This window comes from Pogonomyrmex barbatus, unplaced genomic scaffold, assembly GCF_055798465.1.
Source record: "Pogonomyrmex barbatus isolate J1 unplaced genomic scaffold, ASM5579846v1 scaffold19, whole genome shotgun sequence".
NCBI classification, from domain to species: Eukaryota; Metazoa; Arthropoda; class Insecta; order Hymenoptera; family Formicidae; genus Pogonomyrmex; species Pogonomyrmex barbatus.
This window is the reverse complement of record NW_028297115.1, coordinates 958,267-985,060: the sequence shown is the minus strand read 5'-3', so window position 1 is coordinate 985,060 and position 26,794 is coordinate 958,267. Positions and strand designations below refer to the sequence as shown.

Below are 26,794 nucleotides of genomic sequence, written 5' to 3'. Positions count from 1 at the left end.
AAAAATTCTATTTCAACTTCATGCGCTTTGTAAATGTGTGAAAGATATCATATTGCTGGCCTGAATAGATATGCGTGGAATGTACTAATTTGAAATGTACTAATCTTTGTTCACAAACAACACGACTAACAAAATAGTCAAATAATGTGATTATTACGTATACGGCGATATGTACAGATATTATCATATAGTAAATTTGGATTATCGTGACTTGATAATAATTACATATGATGAAGAATAGTGTAACTAGATATGCGTATTATTTTAACACTTAGATTGGAGAAATGTAAACAGTTTAGAACCAATCTAAACGGAATGTCAATAAGTGAGCTTAAATGCGATTTCGAGGCTTCGATCAGGAAAGGAAAAAAAAAATTTTTTTTTTATATAAAGACACGTTCTCTCTTTGGAATCATGTGACCCTGAAAAAAAATCACAATTTCGTTTCCTGCTTTCCGCATTTGATTGCGGAAAAAGAAATTTATGAAAATAAATACCATATGTATATATGTACTAAAAGCAAAAAAAACGATAACAATATCCAATAATTCTTCTAAATCATGGGGTATTTTAATTATTAATGCACAGATAGCAACATTAAGTTTAAGCATCTCTCACATATGCACGCACAGCGTGCATATACAAGCACGCTGTGCTGGTCGTTCGCACGCCTCCCCCCCCCCCCCCCGGCTCCACTTTTCTCTCGTCGAGAGGAGACTGGGAGGACCAGCCCTGGCTGTACATAATCCAAAAATATTTGGCAGCGAAATCCTTTCGAGCTCATGCAAGCTAGATTTACGTCACGATTTACGTACAGAAGCGTTATAGCACGGCGCTTAGTGCAACGAAATAGAGCGAGAGGAGGGGAGGAGAAAGGGAGATAGGAATAAAAGACCTAAAATGAGATGTATGGCAGCTGCTATATGTACCTTCGTGACATATCGCCTGCTGCTCGTGACGTAATTTGACAGCAAGTGTCCCATCACTATTCCTTAGGAATTGCAGAGATACCAAAGATTAGCTACATCAATCCCGCAATATTTACATTGCAATTATTATTAATAATTAATACATTAATTACCATTTGGAAGTATAAACGCAATGCGTTCTTATAACTAATTGAATATATATTTGCGTTACCTTTTTACTAGCCACTTAAAATTATTTCGGACGTACTCGTATATTATTTAGACATTAATGAACTTGAATGAACATTAATGAGATGTCTACGTAGAAAATAGAATTTCGTGAAAAATGGATTCACAGTTGGAGTCGTTTTTGTTATTTTGATTTTTACGCTGATTAAAGCATAAGCATACGCTAATACACAAATCCGTTCGCGACATAATCTTTCCAATCGCGTCTCGGCGCGATAAATTGTCGTGCTAACGTGTAACGGTATACAACGCAATTTATACAAATAATATAGCAGTACGGTGTGTAATAACGTGTATCGAATTACCGGTGACGTTCGCGCGCGGCGATTACGTACATCACCTCGCTCGTGAATTTATTTAGTAGTAGATAGCGGAAGCAGAGGTGAGATAGAGCAAAAGACAGAACATACATTGAGAATAATAAATATGATATGATAAATAGGCGAGATATGCTATATCGAATAGAATAGCGAAGAGCGGTACATAGATGCGAGCCGCGGAAGAGGGAGGGAGGGAAAAAGAAGAAAAGAAAATTCTCTCTCTCTCTCTCTCTCTCTCTCTCTTTCCTTCGCTCTCTCTAAACACAGAAGCAGGCAGATGCGATGCAAACGCATCGAGAGGGGCGGTTCGCGTGCATATCGATGTACCGCGTGCCCCGTGTACCGCGCGTGCGTGTGCGTGCCGTGCCATCACATTTCTCGGCTGTGGAGAAACCGTGCGATGTGGGAGAGGAAGGGAGAAGGGGGATGCGTTTCGAGGAACGAAATTTCGAGATTTCGACGAACGGGAGGCGATACGCGGAAACCGCGTTACCTCCGCGGTCGCTCGCGTCTCGACACCGCGAACGAAAACAGGAACGACCGGATTAATTCCGGGTACGTGGTACCCAGGTACTTGGCCCCGGTCAAAACGACGAAGAATGATGGCATTCTTTCTTCTCTTTTTTTTTAATTTTAATTTTCGCAATTTTCGTCGTTTATCACGCAAGATCGAGATGCTCGTTTGATTTACGGCTCGCTCACGCACGATCGCGAGTTGCCACCCCGATGATCAACCGCAAGACTAAATACACGATCTGTTATTGAATCAGGAGTAAATAAAAAATCGCGAGCTATCCACAAACAGTAAACAATAAACGTTTTTGTACGTCGCAAGTTACATTTCCACTTATATACAATACGTGCCTGAATAAAATACACCGCGCAATTGAATCATCCATATACTTTTCCATCGTTCGTACGATTTCCTCAATATTATTCCAGATAATTGAGAGTGAGTCAATACTTTTGCCGCTAGATACTAATAGCAATTTTTTTATATTACCAATAAAAAGTATAACGATCGGAAAATCGCGTGGAATTCCAGATGCTAGTAGACGCAGCGTTACTTTACACGTGTGATTTACCGTTACAGTTTTCTATATGTCAATTTAGTGTAGGTTTTAAATTTATGCAACAGAAGACAAGAGATGAAAATGAGCAAGATGCTTGATCTGGCCTGTGAGTAACAGTTCTCATACACAGAAAAAAAAATTAGTCTTAAATCAAGACAAATATTCTTATATATAAGCAAGAATATTATAATCTTCGTATAGAAGATTTTCAGTCTCTCTGAGAGTTGAATAAAAGTAATTGCATCAATCAAGTCGAGTGTAAAATTTTCTAAAAAGATTGTAATATATTTGCTCATATCTGTCTTGATTTGACGGTCCTGTGCACAATGGAGGAAACATTAAGAATAAATATTAAAATTTTAGAAATGAAAATTCGGACTAAAGGTTGAACGTAACGCACAACGGACGCAAACAAGTATATAATATAGTTATTTTTATAATATTATTGCGTGGGTTTAAGATTAAGCTTTTCTGCGAAAAAGCGAAAGATAATACGAAAAATCGAAAGATATTCCCATGCCAAAGTCAAAGGATGCACTAAAAGCGGACGGGGGATGGGGGGGGGGGGAGGGTCTATTTTTAGGTACAGGTCGGTTGCAGGTACGTTATATACCGGTTGGTCCCCCGTAAGAGACGATGCACTTGCACAACAGCCTGCGGCTATGTGCACGCGTATACGAATCGACACACGGACTTTTGATCCATAATGAAATCGCGCGATGCCTGCCCATCTTCGTCACTAACGAGTGAACAACTATTAACTAAAGTATTAGCAAAATTCGTCGATAAACTTCTCTTCTTGTACGATCTGATTACGAAATGTAAATCCTCTTGCGCTATTTGAATGAATGTAAACTCGAAACTATTTGAACATCTATATCCTGTTTATTATGCTGTATAACTGTGTGACGTATCATTACTTTTTTTATCAACAGACAACCGATAACGAATTGGCAAGATAATGCCAATTCTGTACTTCCGAATTACGAATTTGCGATTCGGGAAACGGGTGATCGTTTATAGTCAGACAATCTAAAGACACAATTTCGCAGATATAATATATATTCTTCAGATATAATATATATTCTGTTCACTTAGTACTTCGTACCCGCCTCGCGTCTTTATCGTCTTTCGTCCTTTAATTGATATCAGTCGGCCATTTTCAGCGACGATTGAAACTGGCGCTGTAAAGCGAGAAGCGAGATTTTGGGCTTTAGCTCTTTCTCGGTACAATCGAAAAGTCTTACTCATCTGGATCCTTTTCACCATTCCGTCTGTCAGACATTCCTTCGTGAAGACCAGGCGGTCGCTCGTAATCGCGCGAAAGGAGTCGCGCTATTTACAAGTGCATCGCGTTGGCGCTGCACCAGACGCTCGCGCGAGATAAAAAAGTTCGGGTGCCCTGACATTTTTACCATCGCCCACGACGATCCATTTGGCGTACGCGTTATCCCGTGACCCTCGTGTTCTCTTCGTACGAAGAGGGAGGAGGGGGGGGGGGGAGGGGGGAGCCACCAGAGGTATACGTTTCGTCGGGCGAACATTTTGCGGCGTCACCCGGCGCACTTTTACGAGGTAGCGATCGTAAATCATATTCTTTTTTTGCGCCGCCAAACGACAGCTTACAAATTGACGAACAAAACGAGTTCATTCCGAGGTGGTTTAGGTGATTTAGCCGAGAGAAAGGGCAGCCCGCGCTCAGCGTGAACGGTGAACCGTCGAAAATACGCGAACTGACGTCATCCTTTATCTATGCAGCTACCGTTCTCCCAAGAATGTAATCTTATCGCCAAATCTTATATCCAATCCGGTTTATTATGTTATATAACTATTATGTTATAGGCACGGAGGTTTTATATAATTGAATTTTATTAAAAGGCTGAAATACCGAATCTCTTGCAGGATAAACTCGATTTTACGGGATACTATTGAAGGAATTATTTTTAAGGAGCCTTCACAATCAGTTTGCATCATGTATTATATTTTTATTTGTATGTACGTGATTTTGATTTCTTCTAAACTGGAGTATTCTTTGTATGTTTATTATCATTTTGGCTTTGTGAATTTTGACGTTCTAATTTTTTAACGCGTCAAATGCCATACTTAGTCACTCGGTCAACCGATCATGTTTGTCATAAAAAATATATCATAGTTAATTTGAAAATAGTTAGACAACTATGCGAATGTCTATTCCGGGGAGGCAACTAAACTAACGAGATAACGAAATGCACGCGAGCGTTCCGCAAATGCGATACGCGGTATTTTCCGCGACGCATTTTCGAGAATGAGACGAAAATTCTGCGCATCTGCCATATCTCGGCCGAAGAGATGACTTTATCCGAAATGTTGCTTTTCGCAAAATTAAATCGCGTTTTTACAATCGCGCGAAGGTGCCAGGCGTCTCGATTTTGCGAGGCGGCGCGAGCAGCAGGAGCAACAGCCAGCCGCCGCCAAGATTCGCGCAAAGATCCGTCGCGGCAGTGCGGCGTTTCAATTTCCACGCGGCCGCGAAACGAGAGAGGCCAGGCTAACGCCGAGCCTGCCTGATCGCCAGATTTCTCGCGTTTTTCAGCGAGGCGAGAGAGCGCGCGCCGCGGCCCTGGCGGATGGAATGCGGGCGCGGCGAGTCCCGACGAGTCCCGGCGCATTGCGCGCGGAGCGTACGACATGACATGGCATGGCATGGCATGGCATGGCATGGCAGAGCATGGCAAGGCATGACATTGGGGTATGGCCTGACATGGCATGGCATGGCATAGCATAGCAAAGCAAGATATAGCATAGCATGGCATAGCATGGCATGGCATGGCATGGCATGGCATGGCGTGGCAAGGGAAGGTATAGCATGGCATGGCATGGCATGGCATGGCATGGCATGGCATATAATATTGCATGATATACATACGCATGGATACATACGCGTACTCGCGCGGATATACGACGCCCCGCAAACTTAAGCGGCGTTCACACGTGCGATTTCACAATTAACGTTATTTCAAGCTTCGAAGTCCTATTAAATATGGTTGAAGATCTGATCGCGTTGGGAGGCGCGGCTTGTCCGAGAAAATCACATCCGGCGACACAAGGCATTTTAGATAAATCTTTAACGAGTTTAGATAAAATATTTCTTCGAACGATTGAGTTCTTTTAGTTCACTTTATCTGGAAGTGTGATAATATAATCGTGATATTAATTTAATATTTATAACGGTAAAACAAGTTGTTATATCCGTTTACTTTTATATCGATATCCACATACGTTTGTTACGCCTTCGCATCGAAAAAGATAAGTATAATGAAAAAGGAGAAATTCTCACATTTTTTGCAATTTAAAAAAATCATAAAGACGTAAGTTCACGTAAATCCATTTGGTTCGCGGAATCAGGTGTAGATGATTTTCATAGAGATGCAGCGGAATCGTGTGACTCGCGACGAATCGCGAGGACGCATAGAATAACGGAGAACACGTAGACCTACGAGAGAATCGCGAAGATTCATCTCAATGGCGCGCGTGATATATACGTGAAGAAGGAAAATTCATCTCGGATCCTCTCGAGCGAAGAATGTTGCCTCTGGTATGCGTCTATCGGTTAAAAGACTGATAACAGTATCTGAAGACGGAATGCTCTTTTTTTAGTATAGAGATAACAACTCCCCACTAATCTGCAGTTAATTTAGTTCACAGATTTTTCTAGGGCATTATCGTTAAAATGACATTAGATAACACGTAATCATCCGATACTGGATATACCTCGTTAGTCTCCAAAAATAAAAAGCTCAGTTGACAACGGGACAAGGTATTAAATAAATATCACGCAAAACGTCTGATTTCCTCAACAATCATGTTTAACAAATATGACATAATAATTTTTTTAATGATATTCTAAACGAATACTGTTCTATTCTATTCGAAACGAATTTTTTTACGTCGTTGCTCGATAGAATATACAAATTATTATGGCAATAAATTTTTTACTATTCTTTACATGTAATTTTTAGAGTAGTGTTATTTCTTTTTTTATCTTGAACATCTGATAGAAAGTATTTTAATTTTCTAGAAGTGGGTAAATCAAGCATTTGTAAGAAATTCAGAATCAAATCAAGTGGAACTTTTCCGGATTTATATTACAAACCATTATGATATCCAAATGATTTTTAGAAGTAAATTTGGAAGTATGGAAAGAATCTGTTGATCATCTATTAATTCATTAATTGCATTTATTTTTGCATGTTAGAGCAATGCTAAAACGGCTATTTCTGAATAAAATAAATGACTTTTACGTACACTCAGTATTTAATTTGATATAGCATCAAGTCCATTACTTTTTATATAACTTTAAAAGTATTTATGACAATAAATTAATATTTTCAATTACATCGAGAAAGAGTCCACGATGATTATAGCAGGATTTCAATTCTCAATAATATTTACGGTACGCACAGTAATGTACAAGATACAAAATTAATCGCGCGTAAGATATAAATGAAACAATCAAGATACGCGATTGATTAAAATCGAATCATTGATGATTCGAAATTTTTAAACTATTCGATTTCGAATCTGAAAAATTCGAATTCATCGTGATTCGATTCGATTCGAACTCAAACCGTTCGCACACCTCTACGATTTTCCAAATGCGATATCCGAGATTATTTATAAGAAAAAAAAAAGAGATTAAATTTCATCCAGTGGTGTATTTAATGATTAGGCGTGAGTTCTACATTAGTAGAAAATTCCGCCTGTTAGCTATCAATTTTCCTCGCGAGCGGCGTACGTGCTTATATGCAACTATGCAGCCTCGATACCTCGGGAATGCGACGTACATACATATGTGTGTGCATGCGTATGCATACTCTACCAATTTCAGCGGCGTTCACATCGGTTCACATCGAGCTACTTTGTAGCGGCGTATATTTGTCAGTCTCTGCTCGTCATCATTGCCTCGCGATGCGGGCAAAAATCGTTGCGAAAAACAATCGGTGATATTTCGAGGAAAAAAAAAAAGAGAGAAAAAAAAATGCGATCGGAGTGAGAGGCTTGTGCTCGCTCGCGGAAAATACGCTCGCGAAACGCGAAAAGGCGAGTTCACACGGAGCGACGATTCGCGCGCGATCCCGAAGCACGCGAGCTATGCGCGCGCAAAAACGTATACAGGATGTCTTGGAAGTCGCGCACTTTCTCCGCACGACAGAGGCGTTAGAGGCCAGATTGGCAACCGCGATATCCACTCGTGATATCCACACGTTACAACGGAGTCTTTTCTTTTTTCGGTGTCTCAAGGGAAAATTAGATCGGATTTCCGTGAATTAAACATCAGGGGAAATCGCGAAATATAAATAACAATGAGCACTGAGTGGATTTTACATTTTACTCTCTTCGATATATCGTCACGTGATCCGGGTTGTGATTTTTCGTCGGTCGAGAAACGAGAATATTGTATCGAATACTTCGGACAGCAAACAGCAAACGGTAAAACGGAGATTCGCGTCAAAGCTTTGCCGAGGAAAAATCGGTCCCACCATGAATATCCACCGTGGAATCTACGGAGAAAGCGCGCGACTCGCGCGATACACCCCGTATACACGCATTCCCGCCGAATCGCGCGCTGAATCGCGTATCCACGCCAGATCGCGGTCTCGTGACGAGAGGAGGGGGGAGGGGAGCCGTGGCGGGGAGAGCAGCGCATCGTCGTGACGCTCGAGCGCACGCACACTTATACCGATATGCTCGCGAATTCTCTCTCTGTCTATCTATTAAATTTATTCTTAATTTTGCGCTTACTATTGTGTTGTTCCATATATTTACTTTGCCCCAGCGCTTAAGGGGAAACTTGTCCCGGCTAGCGCTAAATAAATAACGATTCACCATTATCATTATCATTTCTCTTTTTCTCTCGCAAACGTGGATGGATCCCGGAAATATATACCAGAGAAAGAGAAATGAATAGTAAAGAGGAGTAAAGAGGGGAAAAATGTTTTCAAACTCGCATTATATTAATATCGAGAGCCGGCGAGCCGCGGGGCCGGGGGGGGATTATCCTATCTATTTATTCCGCACGTCGTGAGAGATCGTCACGTTTATTTCTTATTCCTATGCGGAGAAAGGTGAAGAGCTTTTCGCTCTCTCGCTCGATACATACCTGTCCCGGGGATCGATCCACGTAGTCTTCCGCGTGTTGTGATCGATGAAGTACACCTTCCCGTCGAAGTCCTGGGCGACGTCCCACCCATCCGGAAGCGGTATCTCCCCATTCCGTCTCCTTGGCATATTTCACTGCGCTCTAAATCCATCCAAAACCCTCTCTCTCTATCGCCGTGCGGTCGACGGGCGCATATCTGTGCGCGCGGGCGCACGCTTCTCGGGCCGCATATACGGCCACGCTCTCGCGTGGCGGCCGCGAACGTGAGAGAACGGGAGAGAACGAGACAGGTAGACGACGTGAGACGAGAACGGATGGAGGGGGGAAGAGGGGAGGGGGGGGAGAGGAGGAGGGGGGGAGAAAAGGAACGAACAAGATGCGAGAGAGAGAGCACGGCCGATCCGGCCGTAAAGGGCAGGTGGACAGAGGAAGAGGAGGAGGGAAGGGGGATCGAGCAAGACGGCGAATGGCGACGGTTCCAGTGGAGCAACGAGGATACCGATAAAACGTATCGTATACGTACACACGCGCACACGGAAGAAACGGTGAAACCAGGAGCGTACACTCGCACACGTGTGTACGCGTGCACTCTTTTTCTCTCTCTCTCTCTTCTCTCTCTCTCTCTCTCTCTCTCTCTCTCTCTCTCTCTCTCTCTCTTTCTTTTGCTGTTTCTCTCTTTCCCGCTCGCGCGCACTACTCCGCCATCATGAATACCTCATTATCATGAGCGGAGTGACGTCAGAGTCCCCGCCTTCAGATTCCTCTCGAGCGGAATTCCACCATTAACACAGCCAGCCGTAGAGGAGCAGCCCGAGGCGGCGAGCGACGGCGACGGCGGCGTCGTGGTGCTGCGTTCGCACGGGTGCATCGATCAGGTGCACTTCGCGTATCATCACCACCACCATAAACCATCGATCACTTTTCTTCTTATCTATCTCATTTATTTATCCTCCACTCTCGTTCCTGACACTCGCGCACACGAAATTTCTCTCTCACGTTCCTCCTCCTGGAGATTCTTAAATCTTCCCTCCTTTTACACGTTCTCCAATCTTTTCCCTCGCAGCTCTTCCAGGAGACCACAGAACAACAATTAAGGGGAAGACGATCGCTTGAGAACAGACGAAAATAAATAAATAAAAGAAAAAAAAAAACAGAGAAAAACACTCGACGATTTCTCGCTCACTATGCTCTATCCACTAAAAAGAACACACGTCGCGCGATTCTCTCACCCCTCCGGGTAGTATCGGAGCATCCTCCCCCTCTCTACCCTTTGGAGTGTCACATTCAAGGTCTGCTAGCGTTCAACGAGCCACGCGCTCGAGTCACGAACTGGCGCTGCACGCACCCGGTAATCGTAATTGTCCGATAATTTGCCGCAGGGTTTCCTCGCCGGGCACGACGGTCGCTTCGCGCGACTCGTTCTCTTGCGTGTACGTCGCGATCTCCCTGTCGGACGCTACAGCGACGTCGTGTCTCCCGTGACTGCTACGGCGGCGGCAGCGGCAGCGGCAGCGGCAGCGGCGACGACGACGACGGTGGCGGAGGCGGAATGGCCCGCGACCCGTTTCGAGCGACGCGCGCTATCGCCGGCTCCGTGCAGCGGCGGAGGCGGCGGTGGCGGCGGAGCACGTTTCACCGTGTTCCCTTTTCCTCGTTGCATTAGCCGCGGCTGTAATGCTAATGCCGAGCAGCGGATCTTGGCGGTTTTTCGCACGCAGGAATGTGGGAACTTGACGCTGCCCTCGCTCTCGGCCCGCCCGAGAAGGGGACGGTCGCTCTTTTACCGTTTTCCTTCTTCTTCTTCTTCTTCTCCTTTATTTTTTTATTATTCTTGCCTATGTCTCTCTCTCTCTCTCTCTCTCTCTCTTTCGCTTACTCTCTCATCACGCGTTCCCGTTTGAACTCCGCACTCGCGATCGACCGCACGGCGACGACGAGCACGACACTGCAAACCGTCTCCACTTTTCCGATCTCCCGTTCGTTCCGTCGATCGTACGATCGTACCGACAAACACGAGATTCGCACCTCTTCGTACCTCGACAAGGAATACCGTTCGGGAGTAAACTTCTCACGCTTTCCGCGCACGATGTTGCACACCAAGTTTTTCGCGTTTATACGCGGAGGACAATTTTCTCGTTTCCGACGATACTACCACCTCGCGTCACAGCTACGAGCATGCCGAGTGTTTGAGACATGCCACTGGACGTTCATGCCGTGCGCGCCGTCTGGCAATACCTCTCTTTCTCTCTCTTTCTCCCTCTCCTTCTCGCTCCTTCTCTCTCCTTCTCCCGCTCACGCTCTATCTCTTCCCGTCCCTCCCACCCTCCAATACCCTTTCATCTGTATTCACCGTAAAGAACATAGCTGGCCCCCCACCACTGGAACCGTGTTCATGTCGTCTCCGTCTGACTCGCGGCGGCGTCCTCGTCACGCGTCGCCGCTCGATCGTTCCCCCCCCCCTCCCACCCCGATCCGTAGCTCGCGGCTAACCGCCGCTCGGCTATCTTCGGCTCTCTGTCGCTCCTATGCCGGGATCTATCGCACCCCGTTTTTCTCCCGACGCTGCCGGTAAGCCTTTCGTGTATATCTCTGACCGCTGTGCGAGAGAGGCAACGGGAGTAAACGAGCGTGTTTGCCCTTTCCAACGCCTCGCATATTTGCCGCTACGCCGCAAGAATGGCGCCACCGTACGACTCCGTGGGCGCAGGTGCATCCCGGGATCATCTCGCGCAGGCGCGTGAACACTCAGCCTAAGATCGTCGATACGTTTTCGACACAGGATAAAAAAAGTTTATCATATTGTACAGAACTAAAATTTGCCACAGGGTTTTAGAGAAAATTATTATATTTTAATTTTCAGTTCTTTGTTACTTTTTCGTCTGGTTTATTTTCCAATAAATAGTTTATATATGTTCAGATACATCGTTACCTACTCGTTGCCTTCAGCCTTGACTCTTTTTGTTTGTTATTGTTAACATATAATCGATCTTGAAATTTTCATTTTATATATACTTTATACTGTATACACGAAATACTATAATTGGCACTGAGAAAGAAAAATCTATCGCGATTATATCATATATTCTTTCGCAATTATAAATACAATTATAAATAATGTAATTTAATTATACATTTGTGTAATCCATCGATTAATTCAATACAAATTATAAACAATCACTGCAAAGCGTTTAGGATATTTAATTTAACTATTATTGTGTAAATGCTATTGCGTTAGACATTCGTAATATTGCAACATTTAATCAAATACGATAAATTTAATTTTTGAAAAGTATTTTTGTAACGTCAAGTAAATTAAAAAAATATCTCTAATAAATATTTTTATTTACATATTTAAAAAAATAATATGTAATAATATGTTAGTGATTATATATTGTATATATTAAAACTTTCTATCGGTAGATAGATTTAGGAATTTTATAGTAAAAGATCACAAATAATATTTATTACCATTACATATCTTTGTGATGTTGAAAATAATATTTTTAACGATCCTTTTGATTGACATAATGTTGTACAAATTAATGAGAATCACAGAAGATCTTTGACATTATAATAAATAGATAATGGTGAGTCAAGAGAATAATTTATTTTCCGATTTAGATCTAAATCAGATTAAACTTTATACTAGCTTTATGCTAGTTTTATTGGCGTTTTTTTATCTGATATTTTTACAGGTTTTCATATATTTCAATTCAATTTTTTTTATAGTTTTTTTATACTTAATGAACATATTGTCAACTGGTTAGACAATATTCAAACTGTTATATCATTGATAAAGTTTTTTAAAGAGTATATATAATCTATATTTTTTTTATCAGTTTAATTTGAGATTTAAGAGATGAAATAATCTCTCAAAGCTCTCAATGTATATATTTGATTCCAATCAATTATGTTGAACAAAACAACGATGTAAATGTAAAAAAATGTTTTAGATATCTTTTATGGTTTTTTTATATATTTTATATCTGTGTAGATTTTTCAAAAATTTAATATATTTTAGAATACTTTCATTCCTCATTATTACTTTTGTGAAGTTTAAATTTTTTTTCTAAGAGTAAAAGTTAAAGGAGAGAGAAATTTGATAGTAACTATATATAATAAAATTATTTTACAAAATCACATCTTAAAAAAATAAGTTAGAAAAATTTCACAAAAATAATAATGGGGGGGTCACACCACCAATAATCACATCAAATCACACGTTACAGCTCCTACACCTCATCTACTCTCTTTTCATCAACCAGCTGTCGTTTCTCATTTCGAATGCGAGTAGAATAGGGTTGAATTCAGAAACATTGGACGTATCATCTTATCCGTGTTTTTCGTCGAATATTAAACAAGAATAAAACGATACCTGGGTGCACTCGAGTGTTATTTCTGAACGCACCCCAGCCGTTCGCCTCGATGTGACCCCGAAACAACTGGATTGCGCCCGGTCTTTCGCATGCGCAATCGTCGGTCGCGAACGCCACGAAGGCATTAATCGCGAATCTGACGTGCCTGTCCGATGACTCCGTCGTCCACGTGATCGTCAGCGTTCGACGCGTATAAACATACGCACACGCACACGCACACGCGCACACACCACACACATACACACGGACGCGCCCGTATGTGTGCGTGATGCAAGAAATAATGTGGAGCATATGTTGATGCAAGCTCGTCCCTCGGTCGTTAAAAAGCTCGGACTCGCGAGGTATAACTCGGAAAGGTATAATCTCGCGTCATCGATTTCGCGTACGGCTGCACAGGACTCCGTCTTTTTCCAGGGATAGAAGGATTCATTCGGACGGTGACGGGATGGCGACGTCCGAGAGCGACGCCGACTTTGAGAGCGCCGACGAGGAACTCGGCGCCTCCGGCGTCAAACGAAACACTCGGACGGCGGTCTACTGGACAACGTCACCGACGACGGTGGATTCCGAGTCGGACGACGAATACGTCCAACGCGCGCCTTGTGACGGCACGCACTGGCAGAGGAGATCCCAGAACTTCCGGGCAACGCCAGACGCGCCAGGTCGAAAGATCACTCCGATTGGTGATAAGGATGATAAGACCAACGGCGATGTCAAAGTTGAAAGCGATAGACATATTGCTCAATCAGTTGATGTAGCAAAGACCTCTAACAAACAAGAGACCTCTATTGAGTCAGGGCAATCCACAGCTTCTGTGATATCAACGAAGGACAAAGATATTGTAGAAAGTAGCAAGAACGTGCAATCAGATGTCATGTCTAAAGTAGAAGATTCAAAGATCAAGAAGGTCTCGCAAACTAAACAACGACAAGATACAACCCGTCAATTAGATGCGAAGAAATTAGGAACTAGATTCGCAAAGGATAATGCAGATGAATCTCATATCGCTACAGAACAGGAAAATAAATGTTCAGCCGAGTATTCAAGTGAGAAATCCCTATCATCTACATGGAAAAAAGATACAGAATATAAGATGGAAGAAAAATCAAAAACTCAAGTAGCAGGTAATCAATCTAAATCGTCAAGTGACTTGTCAGAAATGGACATGCCAGAAGAATTAAAGTCGAATAAAAAATTTAAAGAAGTTTTTCAGCCTGAAGGTTGGGAAGGACTTGGAGATGATATCGAGTTGCCTGATGAACTGACGGAAGAGAAATTACAGCCTGTATTACAGAGGCTGTCTTTAGCGAACAAGGAAGAGGGCAAAGACGAAAGTTCTTTAGGAAGCTGGGGCAGTTGGGGAAATTGGGGTGTAACTTCATTAATCAATACAGCTACTGCGAGCGTTTCTACTCTGACTAATCATATGTCTCAAGGTTTTACACTTTTGGAAGATACAATAAAGGTGCAAGAACCTACAGAATTGGAAAGAACAAAAGAACAAGATGTAGCCACTCCTGACGGTATATCTTTATTTTTATTTTGTATATAATGAATAATTTTTTTTCATTTATATGGCATTTATAATAATCTTCCATTTTTATACTAGATAGTAAATTATGAGAATGGTCAATTTAAATTGTTGCAATTAAAATTTTTTTAATTTCCGTTAACAGAGCCAGAGATCCAGGAACAAGAAAGTCGATCATATAGTTCATTTGGATTTGGGAATTTGATATCGGGAGTATCCTCAATCACGAAGTTGGTTGAATCCACTGGCAGCAAAGTTATGACGGGTGGTTTAGATACACTGGAGGCTATTGGAAAGAAAACGATGGAAGTGCTTCAAGATGGTGATCCTGGATTGAAGAAGAAAAGAGCCTTCTTCATGAACGAGATTGAGAAACCAAACCTATCGCAAATTCTCAGAGAAGCAAAGGAAAAGGCTGAAACCGAGGAAAAAACGATTGAAGAGCGCGAATTGGCGAGAAAAGTGCATTTCGAGAGTTTGTTCGACGATTATCAGGGACTCGTTCATTTGGAAGCTCTAGAAATGTTATCAAAACAAAGTAATATGAAAATTCAACAACATTTAATCGAATTGAATGCGAACGACTTAACATCCGTGCAAGAAACACTAGAAGAGATCAAAGAACTTTGCGATCTAGGTGATGATGAAGATGACGAGGAAAAAGATAATAAAGACTTTAAAAACAGATTAGAAAATGCTTGTCACGATCTTGGTGTCGACATTACCTATGAAAAGCTATACAGTGTAAGAAAATATCCGTATTACATTAAAGAAGAAGTTCTAGTTTTATTGTTAAAATTTGTAAAAACAATTCACAATGATGCTTTCAGGTTTGGACAGAAACGGAAAATTATCTCGAGTCATCTTCAATGGATACAGATCAGATCTTTCAAAATGCTATATCAACGTTGGCACGGTTCACAGCCTTCTCCGTAGAGAGATTTCATAAGACGGCAGAATTGTTATTAATTAAGGAACGACGTAGTACAGTGAACGAAGCGGACGCCTTGGTGCAACTTACCAATATTTTGTCCAATCAGATTAGCTCATTGGCTAATTTATTCTGCGATACATTACAGCAATTTGCGAAGTCTGTGGAAAAGCCGAATATCAATGCTAATATAACAACGATTTTTCTGGAAGTAGGTATTCTGTTAGATAAATTCGAGCAATGCCATAATTGATACTAAAATACTTTCTTTTTCACACAGGCTTCTAATGCAAATTCGTATATTCAAGATGCCTTTAGGTTACTCATTCCCATTTTGCAAGTTGGTGCAATCTGATGAGTAATTATAAAATATATAAGAGAGAAGAAAAATTTTTATACTTTATATTTACATATATATTTAACATCATCTATTAAATTAAATTAAGACTAAATACAACTTTCAATGTAGGGATAGAGCATAATATTATTTTCCCGTTTCATAATCGCTTTTTAATCTTTCATATTCGAAGGAGGGACCAACTTAGCTCTATTAATTCAATCTATTTACACGGTTTTATCATTAATAATTTTTACGTGTTTGGTTTAATTGTTTCGTTGTTTTCAATTCATGAAAGAATTATATATGTATAAATGACAATCCATACACAGAATTCATGGAGGTTCGGTGAAAAATTGTTTTAATATATTTGTGCACCAGTAATGCACATGTTATTACAAAATAATTCGACTTTAGATGATTTAGTAATATTAAAAGTATGGTTAATGTGTAAGACGCGAAATATTTATAACGTAAGGTACAAATTCCAATAAAGATTACGCTATGTATATATCGACACCACATGTAAAAAAAAATAAGGCTATCACAATGAGTAATAATAATGATCAATATAAAAATACTTTTCAAACATTTGTTTTTAACATCGTTATTAATGCTAACAATGGAGGAGACTTTACAACGTGTGTTGAAGATAAACAATTCGTCGTATGAAAATAGTTTGAGATGACTAATCAGTGTTTCCCCCGTTTATTACCAACGGGAGGTTTTTGAAGTTGAAAGTTTGAGCTGGTTCCGTTTACTGGTAATGGTGCGGTCAAATTAATTGGCGCGTTAAAATTTAAACTTGCTGTCGGCGGTTTCATGGATGAGCCTATAGCAATGCTAGTAGCAGACGGTACTGGTGTCGAACTTTCCCAAACTGTAACAATATATTAACATTGTTACTTTCAATTCATTATAAAAGTAGAAATGGAATGTATGTAATAGCTAAAGCCACGGAGTAATATCCCTTTCCCTATTAAAGATGTTTATATTTTTGAGACGGTTGTTTAAAAAAAAAAAAAAAAAACAGTCAATTTTATCATGTTATTATCATTTAATATTCGATGTTCTATTTGATATTTCGATATTAATTAATATTCTTGGTACATTAGCATAGTGAAAATTTTTAAATCTATATTTATGGATTTTTAAAGAAACATTCTCGCAATTTCCATTTCGAAATTGATTGGAAAATTGCAAATGTGTATTTTTAATATCTCTATATACATCCTGTAAAATTTTATTTATTCACTCCGTGACAAACTTAACGATATTTCCTGGTTAGTATCCATGTTTGCAAGCGTTACTGCATAACATTGGCAAAGCCGAAAGCACTCAAGCACATGTATAGAAGGCGCTATCATTTAAGAAAGCATAATCTTGAAGTTGAACCTTTCGATAGCATCCAATGCAAAGTATATAAAATATCAATAATATCGATGTAATCATCTATACAAATTAACTGGTACTAATTTATAGGAGATTTATATACAGGCAAAGAAGCGCGTTACCCTTTTTCCATGATTCGTAATAAGTAATAAAGAAAAACTGAAATAAAAACTAGATACCTCAAGAATTAAATTACAGCCTTTATTTTTTTCCCTGAAAGGCAAAATCAAAGTCAAATCATCGAAAAAAGAAAGTTGACGATTATTTGTCGAATAATAATAACGAGGGAGAAAAATAGAAGAAAAAAAGTAATAGTGACAGGCTAATAGTAACGTTAATTCTATTTAATAATAAACGACGTTATATGTTAGTAAATTCTACCTCATAACTAGATCCAGGCAAGACCTGAAGGTAGGAAATCTTTAGGGGGGGACGGTTAAAATCATCTTTCTTTTAAAAAAAGGAATCTTTTACTTAGCGCATGAGGATATATAATTAAATTACAAAATAGTCAACGGCAAGGCCTATTTACCTAAAGGATTTCGTGTTTCGTAACTCGCCGGTCGGGTCGAGTTTAATGTTGTCGATGATAAAAAGTTTTTATTTCCTGTAAGCATTAACTTTGTTTTTCAAGATCTACAATGTTTAGATATTATTCTGATATATGCGCATTAAGATATTACCTGGCCCAAAAGGCGTGGGACCGCTCGTGATCCTGCTGATGCTGCTTTGATTAGATTTATTATTCACTTTAATACCGTCGAAAACATTGGTATTATCCTTCAACACGTATTTCCTAAAATTGAGATACTGTTCCTTTTGTTGTTGTACTTTAGCATGGACACTCTGTAGTCGACCAGCGACCGCAACTAAAGATTCGTGAAGCTTACTCATGGTCGCTGTCAATTCTAACAACGTATAAAATAACGTGTCGTTAAGAATACTTTTCATTAATTCGAATGAATTTATTTATTGGAAGAATCGATTATACCCTGCGGAGTTAATGTTCTCGGCGCCATCATAGCTTGTATATGCTTCTCCGTTGTCTCGATTTGTGATCTGAATAACATCAAATCTTGTTCGAAGCTCTCGGCTAACTCCATGAAGAATTTCAGAGGTGCATTATTTTCATATTGCAAGCCCGGCGGAGTATCGTGTGTTCTTTGAGCTATTTCAGCACTTTGCAATGCCTTCGCCGTATCCTGTTTCAATTTATCGGCCGAAGAACGATCTCTTTGCACTGAGCCGGACAAAGTGGACAAAATTTCCATTAGAGATGCCGTATCTTCCGCGCATCGATTCAATGGTCTCGCCGAACCTCTCGCAATGTCGGAAGACAAGCCTTTCTGCATCTTTACAAAATCCCTGTAAGATACAATAGTCAGTGATGCAGAATTCTCATGTATGTGTATGCATATATTGTATATTATTACTATTATACTAATTAATTTAGCTCTATAGACAAACTGATTGTTTTTTATTGAAATGATTTTATTCATAATTACTTGAATTTATCTATGGTTTGCATAAGCTCGTTTGGTAATAAATTCTCCTTAGCAGCTGTTGAACTACTATTTCCTTGAGAGAGACCTTTATTATTGACGGAAACATCTAAGCCGCCAAGTCCTTTAGTGGTACTAGTTGTAGTAGTGAGAACAGTCGTCGGTTTAGCACCCAATAAAGTGCTTCCAGTTCCGGAACCAAATAAGGGAGCTGCACATAAATCAATCGCAACGATCAATCACTATAATAACAAAATTTCCTTTAGAATAATGAATCATGAAATAATACGCACTGTTGGTAGTGGCTGTACCGAAAGTTAAACTTCCCGTTGCTGTTGTATTTGATGTAGCGCCAAACGTCAGAGTGTTCGTTGTAGCTGGTGTGCCGAAACTGAGGCTCGTGAATAAGGGCGCGGATGTGGTAGGGGTGGGAAATAAACTGGGAGCAGTAGTCATCGTGGTAGCTGTAGTCGATCCTAGAAGCAGACCGCTGCATTGTGCTGGCGTAGAAGTTGCTGGAGTACCAAATCCAAAATTAAGACCTATGGAAGTTGTTGGAGTAGACAAAGTGCCAAACGTTAACGTGCCAGTCGTTGTAGTAGGGGTGGCGAACGACGTATTGCCCAAACCAAAGGTTGTTGCTGGCCTTGATGAAAAAATAACATTTATATAAAAATCTTATTGTTTGCAAAAAATAATTTCAGTCTATTAAATATTTATTAAATAAAAAGAAAAATATATATTTAAACATATATTTAAACAACATATATTTTGTTACTTATTGGAATTATAATAATTCTTTATTGTTGTTTGAAGGTTAGTGCTAATAATGTCGATGAATATAATTACTTTTGTGCTCCAAATCCGAAACCTGTGTTGGCAGAGGTGACCGATGGAGTCCCAAATGTAAACGCCATTTTTCCATACGCCTTAAGTGTTGTTACGCGCGATAAATAATCTATTTACAATATCACATAAACACACCGCGAACTGCCGCGAACTATCGCAAACGCGAACTGGCTGGATTCCGTAACGCGCATTTATCTATAGTTCATGTCACGTATACTATAATAAAATGCGCTTTACGGAATTCAGTCAATATTTCGAAATTTTTTACGAAAACGTAATATTTCTGAAATTTTTTTTTTCTTCTTGGAAGAAGAAAGATAAATTCTAAACTAATGCAGCCAGTTCAGTTAAAAAGAACAGATCCTATGTAAACAGACTCTGTTCGGTTTCTGTCGCCAATCTGTTCGCATGAGGTCTGTTCTTTTTAGCTGAACTGGCTGCACTAGTTCAGAGTTTACCTTTGTTCTTCCAATGTAAGAAAGAAAGATAAACTGTGAACTAGTACAACCACTCAAAAGGAATAGACCTAGAGGTTGTAATCGACAACATCCATACCACGCTGAAAGCACCAGTTCTCGTCCGATCACTGAAGTTAAGCAGCGTTGGGCACGGTTAGTACTTGGATGGGTGACCGCTTGGGAACACCGTGTGACGTTGTCACTTTTTTTCTTTTTTTTTAGAATTAAATCATTTCTCTTTTGAATTATTAGAAAATTGATTGATTATATATTTTATATTTTATAAATATTATTTTTCTTATAAGTATTTCGACTCTTACCGAAGATAAACAAATTTTCATTATAAAAAAACATAAAATATTATATATTAATTATAAAATAAATTCAAAAGATTTAAGTGTTAATAATTTTACGTCAAAGTATTTGAACAGTTCGTACATACATAGAGTACATACATCTGTTCTTTTTAATTTGAATTGGCTACATCAGTTTTTTTGTAATATGTACATATAGCGATAACTAATTTATTATAACAATTTATTGTAACACACATAAGACATGTAAGATGCCTATATATCTAACTTTAATAAGTCGTAACTAGTCTATTAGACAAACAAGCAAATAGCACGATAATAGATTATTCAACATTTAAAACGTAACGATTATAACATTTAATGTTGAATTCAAAAAGACGTTGTAGAGCCTTGTATTAGTTAGATATTATTCGTAATATTGTTGAATATTTCGATTGACACACATTGTAGATATCGCGGCCTTCAAAACTGTTTACATGCCGTGGTATGTACGATGCGAAGCGCGCGCCGTGTTTACGAACGTTCCATGTGTATCATTGTTTATCCGGCGTTCGTACGAATAGGTAGCGTATCGCTTCGCGTTTCCTCATGCCCTTTTATTGTTAAACGATACCAAACCGTTGCCGTATCATATGAATATAATAATAAATAATCAACGATTGATTAAATTATTCATAAACGAAACAATAAATCCTTTTAATAAATATATGCGCATATCGCGCGACTTATTTCTTAAAAATTTATGAATGCTTTTTGTAAATGCTAATCCCTCCGATGGGTACGGCCTTGACGTGGCGGAGGGGCTGAATATTCCGAGAGGTTTCGTATCCCAAAGACGAAGAAGCCAACAGCATCTATTGCACCATTATTAATAATTCAACAAATTAATATTGATATTAATATTACAAATAATATCTAACTTACACGAAATACTATAATTTTTAATAATCGAACATTAAATGATGTATATAGATATTTCATTAGAGAGTACCGTTTCGCTTATATGCTTGCAGATCGACGACTATTGCGCGTGTTATTAATATATTATTAATAACATTAATATTATACTACCGTTGATGATATTAATGTATAAAATTATTAATAATATATTAATGATATACGCAATTGTTGTCGATTTTTAATCAACATTCCATCGCTGATTTAAATGAGCGAATGAACTGCCAGATTGTAATGATTAACAAGCATATCGAAAGGATACTCTCTAATGAAATATTTACATAAATTATTTAATGTTCGATTACTAAAAGATGTAGTTTCGTGACATTGTAATATTGTGAAATATTTCGTCGTAGTCATTGATGGAGCAGACTTGAGGAATGTTTACGCGACGCCATTGTGTTCGTACGGCGAGTCGTGTTTACAAGTCGTTGACCTTGCTATCATTCATTCACCGGCGTTCGTACAGACAAATCGCGGTGCGCGTCGCTCCGCATTTCTTCGCATTTCTTTAAACCAAGCGTTGTTATATCTTACGAAATAAAATATCTTGCATAATAATAAATGCTTATTAACTGATACGATTCACGATTCGTAAGCGTAATGAACCGAAATGAGAACTCTATAACGAGATCATATATAATACATATTTCGCGACTTATTCCTTTGAAATTCATAACTTTTTGTTAAATAATACTCCCCCCCCCCCCCCTCTAATGGGTACGGCCTTGACGTGGCAGAGAGGCTCAGTATTCCGAGGGATTATTCAAGCAGTATTATTAATCGATGAAATGGTTTGCCGATTAACTTGTGCTATTTGAATATGTATCCCAAAGACGAAGAAGCTAACCAGTACCCGTTGCACTGTTATTAGTAACATTAATATTAACGTTAAGTAATATTACTGTTATTAATAATATATTAACACGGCATAGCCACGAGTCGTGAAATGGCTCTTATGTGGCAAACTTAATTAATGCGTTTGACGCGTTAATCTTTGGTTTTTAACCGACGGTTTTCCGCCGCCGATTTAATTGTGAATAAACGAACTGCAGCCAGTTCGTCGCGCGTCGCGCGTTTGCTTTGGGAGTGCCGTAAGAGTGATCGGACTAAGAGACTTTTCCTCGCCCTGCGAGGGCTCGTTTGAGAAATATTATAAGTTCGAGTCGGTCGAGTCGCATTGTTAAAGTGCAGGAAGCGCGGGATATCATTGAGACGTAGTCGGCTACGTCTTCACGCCACGTGCGCCGCGGCACTGGTGATGCCGGCTGTGAATGTTACATGCACTCGCTACCCGCTTGATGTGTTGTGTTTCGCACAGTTGCAACCTGCATTAAACGGTTAATTGAGAACACGCTCTGTCTTCGACAAGCGGTTCGATCCCAATCGGTAAGATTTCAATCGGCTGACTTGTTTTTTGATCGCTTATTCTCTTGATTTCTCATTTTCGACACAGCATTGCCACGAGTCGTGAAAGGGCTCCTATGTGGCGCGTGCGATTATTTAATCGCCAACGATCTTTATTTTCCCTTTCTTAATACCTTACCCTTTCCCTTCCCAAACAAATCGCGTTTAATCTGACTCGATCGGCGTTTAGTTCGGGTGGTTATTGCGTGTGCCGAGAGGCTGGATCCCAGTTGTCCGATTGCCTAGATTGTTAGGCATCGGCGGTGGGTACCTCCTCTCTCGTCATATCTACCAGCCTTCTCGATAGCCCGGGTGACTTTTGATATCACGTGTATGATATCCGCCCTGGTGATTCGATTTGAACCGTTGGCTATGCGATGGTTGAGTCAATTTTAGACGTGATTTCTAAGAAACAAGAGACGTCGGATTCAAGTCAGTCGATTCGTCTTCTTCCGCTTCGGTCCTAGCCTTTGCTTGAAGAGTTACCGTGTGTCCCGAAAAGCTCACCGACTCGGGTGCTGACTGGACCGACCTAACTTGATATTTTCACGGGCAGCTAAAATTAGTCCGCGCGCGATTATATAATAATTCGCGAGTGTTTTTCGCGAGTGTCCTGTGCTGCGAGGACATCCGACGACCCGACACCTTGAGAGGAGGAGGAGGCCTAGGAGAGGCGTCGGGCATCGGCGGAGCAACCTTGCGGTAAGTATAAAGTTTTTGTCAAGATGAAATTATCTCTTTTTTCATTCATTTGGATCACTGAATTTCAATCATTTCAAATTTATAGTTTGGGAAAGAAAAATAATTTAAAGTTTAATATGCATTTATTTCTATAAAGATCTTTTTTGAAAATTATTTATTAATTATTAATTATTTTCATAAATATCTAATTGAAAAACAAGTGGATTCGATATATGTACAAATTTTTAAAATATCTATTGTTTCGAACCCTAATATAATTTGAATATTCTTTTTGTATGTTACAGAATCATCGTAGCTACGTTGCAGATTAACTCCGTTGTTGCGCATCGGATCGGTGAGTGATAAATTTTTTTATACTGGGGTAACAAATCTATGAAACTCATATTAGACTATTTTTATGTATTTATTATTAAAGTTTTGTAATTGGCTATATTTTCATAGATTTGTTATCCTAAAATGGATAATAGATTTAAATAGTTTAGGATTGTATATTTAATCTTGGTATGACACTGATTTATTATAATACATTTATACAAACACAAATAGAGTTCTTTGTATCGATTTTATTACTATATTACTTTATTACTTTATATTGTTTTCTATATTTCATTTGCGAGAATTCATTTGCAATGTATTAATTGCTAAAAACTGTCAAACAATCTCGCAAGAAAATATAAATTTAGTAAGTTAAATAATTTAATTGTTTTAAGAAATTAAATACTTATGTACCATATAAAGTAACAGATATTTTTAAAATAATAGTTTAGTTAATTAATTAAGTATTTTTTGAAAATATATAGAATTTATTCCTCATCAGAATTAATATATAGAATTTATTAAATTTATTAAAATTTTGAAATAAATTGTTAACAATTGAAATGGCATAAAATCGCGTAAAAGAAATTTGATTAGTATTTAAAAGTATTAAATTTTTATTTTAAATGTTTTTTATGATATATATTTTTTATATTAAATGGAGAAATATAAAATGGAAATATAAATGGAAATATAAAATATAAATATGACTCTCTGTTAGATTGGATTACTATAGTTTAAAAAGTAGTAATCTTTGAGGCCCGATCGCCACTGTCTGAATTGATTAGGCATTGTGTCTAGGACTATCCTAGACTGAGCACATTAGACCAACAGCCCAGTCGGGGCAGGGATTAATTGGAGGTCACGATCCTCCGATCTATCCTGAGCCCACATTCTAGGCGTACGAGACCTTCGGGAAATCTCTATTGCATCTATACTGCAAGCTGCCCAACGGAGGCTTAAAGTAGTCTGAGAGTAGGCATGTACTCTCGCCTTCCGGAGGAAACGTGCCCTTGCAGAGAAGGTTTGTCAGGTGTCCTGGCTTTACGAAGTCCAGTGCGCCGGGCTGGCGTTTGTTGTTTGGACCCGTGAGTCCTAGCGGCCTGGAAACCGCGTCGTACTGGTGTCTATTGACGTTTGGGCATGTATCGTGAGGATTGGAATGAAAAGAGAGTCATAGTTTATATTTATATGAAATAAGAATAATATAAATGCATATATTATGTATTTTTTATTTATTACCCATCTTTCCTCTTCCCATATTTTAATACCAAGATTAAATATTTAAATCGGTGCATGAAAGAGATATGTATATATATATATATATATATATATATATATATATATATATATATGAAATTCAGAAATTTTTTAATAATGTATATTGTAAACGTAAATAAATGTTCAGCAAACATTAACAAATTATATAATAAGCATGCCGATTTGATCCTAATACGTTTAACTTGTCCATCTATATAATTGGTAACTTGGCTTTACATAAGTTAAAGCAAAATTTAATATGACGTGAGATTCAGTAAATGTTTTGTCTCGCGGAATATTAATTGATAATTATTAATTTACTTTTATTTAAAATACATTATTTTATATTGAAATCTTTGAAAGTTTATTTTTAATATAAATTCTAATTTAATACAAGTATTGTTAATATATTTTTTTATTTACATTATTTATTGAATTTATTATTACTCATATTATTATATTTAATGAATTATGTAGATACTATATCTAGTATTTAGAATTTATATCATAATAAATTATGTAATATTGGCATGCTGATTATGTGAGAAATTTATTATCTCGCTTGAATCTCACGTCATTCATTTTGAATCGTTTATGTCCTCACCTGATTCAAGCACTGAGAAAAAGATTTTTTTAGATTTAGCAATTTTATTTGTTTGACTTGAATTTATTTAGCTTAAACAACGTAATTTTATATTAAAATTTAATTTGTTGAATTAAGAGTTTTGTTGTTTTGTTAGCATATACGTTGTTTAATAGAAAAAAACATCATTATTTAAAGGAAATAAAATTTATTTTTGAACTAAATAATACTTTATTTGGCTAAATTAAATATTGTTAAAATATAAATAAAAAGCGTTATTGTTTTCCAAACAATTTATTAAATAAATATTTTATTTAAAATAAAGCTACTTATTATTTGAAAAATTGAACAATCAAATTTGTAGAATTAATAACTGATTTGGACTATTTCGAAAGATAAATTTCCTTGAATCTAATAAAATTTATTAAATCTAAAGAAATCATTCTCTCTGTGTGATAAGATTTAAATAAACGAGTTTGATCGTACGCGAATAATACGAACGAATCATATGGGCCTTAGATTTTTTTCTCATTTTTCTGAACATATTTTTCTTTGAATATTAATTACAGATCATGATATTTGATCACATTTTTATTATTACAATATTTTTATTATTCAATTTTAAAAAATTCTTTTTATCATATATAATTGATTTTTTTTATTTTAAATCGAAGATTAATCACGCGTACTGTACAAAAAACGCGGTATTATTATATTAACTTCAAAAATTTCATATAAATTTTATAAAATTTTATCACAAATTTCATATTTTATTGATACTGAATGGCCTTCGCGATCGACACGATTGCATGACCATCGTGCGCGCGTCGAACAAAAAATCTGCATAATTAGTCGGTAATTGAAGGAGTATATCTCCTTTCTTATTTCTGGCTATATATGGCCAGAAGTTCTGGGTATGTGGCCAAATCGACGATGGAGCAACGTGGTCAGGAGCAACGAAAGGTAGGTCCAATCTGGCCTGAAGAATCACAAAAGGTTAATCAATATATATATATATATATATATATATATATATATATATATATATACATTGACTAACCAAAAATAAGTAAGTAATTAATAAGATTTTTATACGTGCGATTGCACGCAATTGGGGGGGAATAAAGTGCTCTCTATATCTGCACTATAGACAGTACTGTAGTATTATCTACAGATATTTATAATTTAACT

General features: G+C 38.3%; 3 protein-coding genes and 1 non-coding gene across 10 annotated transcripts in view; 2 read left to right on the top strand and 2 right to left on the bottom strand.

Moving 5' to 3' along the window:
- Positions 1-10,976, bottom strand: part of kibra (WW and C2 domain containing protein kibra) — a 66,394-nt gene extending 55,418 nt beyond the window's left edge. The window contains exon 1 of the mRNA XM_089075455.1: positions 8,690-10,976. Coding sequence (XP_088931581.1) covers positions 8,690-8,817 — 128 coding nt within the window. The 5' untranslated portion in view covers positions 8,818-10,976. The remainder of the gene's footprint in view (positions 1-8,689) is intronic.
- A 1,975-nt stretch (positions 10,977-12,951) lies between these two features.
- Positions 12,952-16,030, top strand: LOC105422085 (protein FAM114A2). 4 transcript variants are annotated; one of them, XM_011631324.3, is made up of 6 exons: positions 12,952-13,421; positions 13,480-14,189; positions 14,271-14,588; positions 14,742-15,340; positions 15,427-15,738; positions 15,808-16,030. In XM_011631324.3, the coding sequence occupies exons 1-6, from the start codon at positions 13,357-13,359 to the stop codon at positions 15,880-15,882; spliced, it is 2,079 nt and encodes a 692-aa protein (XP_011629626.2). In that variant the 5' UTR covers positions 12,952-13,356; the 3' UTR covers positions 15,883-16,030. The 4 variants fall into 4 exon arrangements, with proteins under 4 accessions (XP_011629626.2, XP_011629625.2, XP_088931592.1 ...); XM_011631323.3 differs by having other exon boundaries at positions 14,268-14,588; XM_089075466.1 differs by having other exon boundaries at positions 12,954-13,406; positions 13,480-14,588.
- Positions 16,031-16,208: 178 nt separating this feature from the next.
- On the bottom strand, positions 16,209-19,789 carry Nup58 (nuclear pore complex protein Nup58). Of its 4 annotated transcripts, XM_011631322.2 has the most exons (8): positions 19,608-19,789; positions 19,052-19,404; positions 18,762-18,969; positions 18,248-18,621; positions 17,940-18,164; positions 17,789-17,863; positions 17,638-17,661; positions 16,605-16,744 (listed from the first exon to the last, which is right to left on the bottom strand). In XM_011631322.2, exons 1-7 carry the CDS (start codon positions 19,673-19,675, stop codon positions 17,645-17,647), a joined length of 1,320 nt encoding a protein of 439 aa, XP_011629624.2. In that variant the 5' UTR covers positions 19,676-19,789; the 3' UTR covers positions 16,605-16,744; positions 17,638-17,644. The 4 variants fall into 4 exon arrangements, with proteins under 4 accessions (XP_011629621.2, XP_011629622.2, XP_011629624.2 ...); XM_011631319.3 differs by lacking the exon at positions 17,638-17,661 and having other exon boundaries at positions 16,209-16,744; XM_011631321.3 differs by lacking the exons at positions 16,605-16,744; positions 17,638-17,661 and adding an exon at positions 17,437-17,469.
- Positions 19,790-20,148: 359 nt separating this feature from the next.
- On the top strand, positions 20,149-20,267 carry LOC112552209 (5S ribosomal RNA). Its single transcript, XR_003096504.2, has one exon. It is a non-coding gene; the product is annotated as a 5S ribosomal RNA (ribosomal RNA).
- Positions 20,268-26,794: the final 6,527 nt, after the last annotated feature.